At 32.2% G+C, this 6,000-nt stretch overlaps 1 protein-coding gene across 1 annotated transcript; it reads left to right on the forward strand.

The window, feature by feature from the left end:
• Positions 1–609: 609 nt before the first annotated feature.
• On the forward strand, positions 610–5,768 carry LOC309795530 (kappa-casein; the record flags this gene model as incomplete). The annotated part of the gene is made up of 3 exons (XM_082607935.1): positions 610–666; positions 3,344–3,376; positions 5,114–5,768. The coding sequence occupies 3 exons, from the start codon at positions 610–612 to the stop codon at positions 5,570–5,572; spliced, it is 549 nt and encodes a 182-aa protein (XP_082464061.1). The 3' UTR covers positions 5,573–5,768.
• Positions 5,769–6,000: the final 232 nt, after the last annotated feature.

Below are 6,000 nucleotides of genomic sequence, written 5' to 3' on the forward strand. Positions count from 1 at the left end.
TACTTTCTTTCCTCTAACAGTGATGTGTGTGTGTTGCAACTCTCTTCCTAAAATTGATGTTACTTGGCAAGACAAATTCACCTTGATAATCTCAACACTTGACACAGTGCTTTGTTCCTAGTAGGTTCTTGGTGCATGTAAAATGAATATATGATTAACCTTATAATGGTACTTTCAGTAATATAATCAAAAATTAAATTCATTCATTTTATACTGTTTGGTTTTTCTAAAGCTTTGGATAAAAGAGATTTTCCACATTGGCTAAATCTACCCCTAAATCTGACTTTTTCTTTCACCTTAAACCAAAGAGGACATTGTTCCAAGTCACTCTTAAATTATTAGTAACAGATCCTTTTAATGTAATTTTTTTTGTTTGTTGTTTTGCGGTACATGGGCTTCTCACTGTTGTGGCCTCTCCCGTTGCAGAGCACAGGCTCCGGACACGCAGGCTCAGCGGCCATGGCTCACGGGGCCAACCGCTCCATGGCATGTGGAATCTTCCCAGACCGGGACATGAACGCATGTCCCCTGCATCGGCAGGCAGACTCTCAACCACTGCGCCGCCAGGGAAACCCTAATGTATGTTTTTAAATATTATTTTTAGGTGCAATGATGAAGAGTTTTTTCCTAGTTGTGACTATCCTGGCATTAACCCTGCCTTTTTTGGTGAGTTAATTTCATCTTATCAATTTGTATCAAAACTTTTTTAAAAATTTATTTAAGGTCTCTAATTATGTAAATTTCTAAATACAGTTATATTTTATGGAACAAAACAGCTGCATACTAACTATATTTTCCTAATAATAATGTATTTTTACATTTATTTCTCTTATAAAATTAAAATCATGTTCTTCTGAATATACTTCTGGTTTCCAGGTATCAAGAAATCATACTTTATCATGTATAGAAAACCTTTAAAATTCTCCTATGATAGAGAAAATACATTTTTGGGGAAAAAACAGTACTAAAAATATTTTTAAATTATAATGTGCTCTAAAAATTCACAAAAAATAAATACAGAAATCATAGACCAGGATGAGAAATGTTTTTAATTAAATTCCTATCTCGTGCTGACTCCAATCTCTTAAGGGACTAAATTCTTAAAAGATTAGGAGCTCATTTAAGCTTTTTTACCAATTTCAAATAACTTGACAGGTACTTTTAACATTCAAACATATTGTAACTTTTGTTATAATCTTTCCATTATGTCAATTGAGACTCCTTCTCAGGGCTTGTATCCATAAACAACTCTATGATTTTCAGGTATTTTCTTGAATTACATGCTGTGTATTAAGGCTATTGGAACAAGAAAAATGTTTGGAATATTTTTTTTCTTTTAATATTTTCGACTTGCTTTCCTTACTCTTTTGCCTATTGCTCTGCTTTATTTTCATGCTCATTTGGGGATCCCAGGCACTTATTTGCCAATAGCAAGCACAGGAAGGCAAACATCTCATGTTTTATGACCTCCTCTTAGATTGTAAAATATGGGAGGATGCTAGTCCTTGTTTCATAATTCATTTATTATTAAATTTAGATTTGCTTTTAAGTTAATATCTCAAATAATTTTATTAGGTAAATTCTTGGAGTCAAATTTTTAAATATTTGAATTACTATGACTTTCACATTTATTTTCTTTCATTTATTCTCTGAAATTTGATTTTATTGTGGCCACCTGCATGTTTAGAACTTGGGTTTTCTCTTTGAGTGAAAAGGACTAAATTTTAAATCAGAATGTGATCCACCACTGCCTGACCTATAGCAAACTCTTCTTGAGCTACTTGAGCCTGCTCTAGCCCCCAAATACTCCTTCTGGTTTTCTCAAAGCTACAAGCCCCAGAGACATTAAGAAATAATTCAAAAGAATAGTGAAAGTTTATAGATTTTACCATCCAATATTATGAGCAGTCAAAATTATACAAATTAAAACAGCAATATGGTAGCTTCTTTTATGTGCTAAATTTATTCCTTCTCTCCAAAATAAAAATAGTTAAGATACAATTTATTACTAGCAATTTTGAGATGAACTGCACAATCTTATATCCTACTGGTGGCATTATAAGTTGGCATAAATTTTCTGTACAGCAGTTTAATAATTTCTATCGAAGAATTTCCCCCCCAAAATCACATTTTTGAAAAACTGTCTTAAGAAATCAATTAAAACTATTTAAAAGGCCACTGATATCCAGATGTTATTAATCTCTCTATTTAAAATAAAACATGTTTTGGAAAAAAGCTTTAATGGTTAACAATAAAGAACAAACATTTCATGACATAATCATTGATTATTTATATTTCAACTATGAATATGTAAGTATGAAAACTATGATATAATGGAAAAATGCTATGAGAGATCACACTCTTTTAAAAGAAGTAAGATACAAGATACTAAAATGAACATATACCAGGAATACATAATACATATTGATTGGTATTATATTTAAATGTCTACATTATCAGGATTTTTGAGTGTGGGCAAACTTTCAATATTTATATAACTTTCTAAATTTTAAACTAGCGATTTAATAAATTTAGAGAAAAATAAGTCTCTGTCTCTTATTACACACCAGTATTTTTTTTCTAATCTCTGATTTCCTATACCTACAACTTCCAAAAGATTTGTAGAGTCTTCTATATCCAAGTGATATGTGTGAAGTCTTAAACTAGAGCTGTCATTTTAAAAATATTTACCATTATGAACTCACTCAAAAGTTTATAAAACTTTTGTGAGTTTTAAAGCATCATAAAATTGCTAACTCCTGATTTCCTATGAATGTTGTAATCCAGAATTAAGAAAAACACTATAAATACACAAAAATTGATTTTTAAATGGTATTATTTATACAACACTTATATACTGATGTTTTGCTAGATTTTTTTAATCAAGAAAACCTCATAAATCATCTTAGTAGGGGAACAAAAAAGGAAAAATATGCTCAATGCTCCTCTTATTTTTAACAATGTATATTCAATACAAACTGAATATAGGTTGTTCATGTTCTTCACTTAAGCAAATATCATGTATTATATTTATTGGGGTCAAATGATCATATTCTTTTCAACCTTATTTTTCTCCCTAAACAGTGATTTTTAAAGACAACTTAACCATGGAGCTCATTATTACTATTTTAGTTAATATATTTCTGTCACTTCTTGAGTGGTTCACAGACTATGGTTAGATAACCATGGAAAGTGCTTTATAATATTTTACAATACCAAAATAAAAACAAAAAAATGTTTTGTCTTTGATATAAAAGATATTTTTAAAACCACAAGAAAATCTAGATTCTGTCTTGCTTTTTTTTAACTTCTTATTTCTCATTCTTTCTCTGAATCTCACCAGAGTGCAGAGGGGCAAAACCAGGAACAATCAACAGTAAGTTTAAATGTTTCCAGTAGAGATATGTACTCCAAAGTATAATATTATGCAAAGTTTAATGATATTAAAATGCCTCTGTCTAAACACTAAGTAAATATTTAAGCTCCATGAAATAATCTAATAATCCTTGTAAAAAACATCACTTCAACAACCAATCATATGAATCAACCTCAATGTTTATCTGAAAATCTCAGTATCATTTTGTAGGCCAAGTCATGTCTTTTGATTTTCATGTGTATTTAGCAATATGAGAAAACCCTCTCAGAATTTAATAGTGGGAAAAAATGAAAGCAAAAGCAAAGTTTAATATTTCTCCTGTCTACTTTTAAGACTTGGGGAAAGATCACTCTCTGACCCTTCTTTGAATACTTCTCATACATTTATATTTACTTCTACCTTTTGTTTCCCCAATCTGTTTGAATGAATAGGTCTCCCTTCATGAGAAAGGCTTGCTTTGCAGTGTAATTTTGTTGATTTGTTTCTATTTATATGGAAAGATCTAATGACGTATTTGGGTTTTTTTGCACGATTGAATATTTTTTATTAGTTTCTGCTTTATAACAAAGTGAATCAGCCACACACACACATCCGTTCCCATATCCCCTCCCCCCCGCTTCTCCCTTCCTCCCACCTTTCCCATCCCACTGCTCCAGGCGGTCACAAAACACCGAGCTGATCTCCTTGTGCTATGCGACTGCTTCCCACTAGCTATCTACCTTACGCTTGGTAGTGTATATATGTCCATGCCTCTCTCTCGCTTTGTCACAGCTTACCCTTCCCCCTCCACATATCCTCAAGTCCATTCTCAAGTAGGTCTGTGTCTTTATTCCTGTTTTACCCTTAGGTTCTTCATGACATTTTTTTTTCTTAAATTCCATATATATGTGTTAGCATACGGTATTTGTCTTTCTCTTTCTGACTTACTTCACTCTGTATGACAGACGCTATGTCTATCCACCTCATTACAAATAGCTCAATTTTGTTTCTTTTTATGGCTGAGTAATATTCCATTGTATATATGTGCCCCATCTTCTTTATCCATTTATCTGTTGATGGACACTTAGGTTGTTTCCATCTCCGGGCTATTGTAAATAGAGCTGCAATGAACATTTTCTTACATGTCTCTTTTTGAATTATGGTTTTCTCAGGGTATATGCCAGTAGTGGGATTGCTGGGTCATATGGTAGTTCTATTTGTAGTTTTTTAAGAAACCTCCATACTGTTCTCCATAGTGGCTGATTAGTTTAGAAAAAAATGTGCCCTCAGCCTAATCCCGAGATAAAAAAAAAATTACAAACATGTGGTGAGAATGTATATATACACGTATAAGGAAAAATATATACATATTTTTTTCTGTGTGTAGTATGTTTGTATACTGTATGTCAAAGCACTCTATGAGACTGGTCTAGCTGTGGTACTTATAATGCACAGCATTTACTGAGCACTTTTTGTGTATGCCAAGCTCTGGTCAATGTGATTTACATTATGGATTAGCTCATCTAATTTTTTTGAAACTAATATTATTTTTAACGTGTGTTGAAAATCAAGAAGTGGAAGGGAAGTGTACAAATCCATATCTCATAAAATAATATGATTGCTGGGTTCACTATGTCCAATGTTGTACTTACTTAACATCAAATACTGTAACATTGTATTTCAAAAAATTCTGATTTAAGACATCTCTTCATTCTAGCCTACAATAATACTATTCTGCATAATTTATTCTTTTTGCAGCACTGTGAGAATGATGAAAGATTGTTCAATGAAAAAACAGTAAAATATATCCCAATTCATTATGTGCTGAGTAGGTATCCTAGTTATGGACTCAATTACTACCAGCACAGACCAGCTGCACTAATTAATAACCAATTTATGCGTTACCCATATTATGCAAAGCCAGTTGCATTTAGACCACATGCCCAAATTCCTCAATGGCAATTCCTGCCAAATATCCACCCACCTACTGTGGCACATCATCCACACCCACGTCCATCATTTATTGCCATTCCACCGAAGAAAACTCAGGATAAAACAGTCATCCCTATCATCAATACCATTGCTACTGTTGAGCCTACACTTATACCTACCACTGAACCAATAGTGAACAATGTGGTTACTCCAGAAGCTTCCTCAGAATTCATCATGAGTACACCTGAGACCACCACAGTCCAAGTTACTTCACCTGTGGTCTAAAAATTCTAAGGAAACATCAAAGAAGACAACACAGGTAAATGAGCAAAAGACAAAATGAATAATAGACAAGATTCATGGATTTATCAAAACAATCATAAAATCTAAAATAGTATAGATGGATAAATTAAATCTGTTATGGGAGCAGGCAAAATGGGCTAATTATAACTTTAATTTGCTGGTGCCTTAGCATTGATATACTAGATTCTTTTCCAACAAGAAATGAAAAATAATCAGATTTTACAAAATGAAGAAAAATCGGGAACTTTTTTATCAAACTTTTTTCAACACCTGGAACACTCCTAGAATCTATTTGTTTTATTTTATTCCTGTTCACAGACAAAGACAGTGGAGTAAAAGACAGTATTAAACTCATGATTTTTCTTATCTTAAAAATACAACTTCTTAGAACAATGTACATAGGATATGAG

Source organism: Mesoplodon mirus (assembly GCF_964341445.2).
Source record: "Mesoplodon mirus genome assembly, chromosome: 2".
Taxonomy (NCBI): Eukaryota; Metazoa; Chordata; class Mammalia; order Artiodactyla; family Ziphiidae; genus Mesoplodon; species Mesoplodon mirus.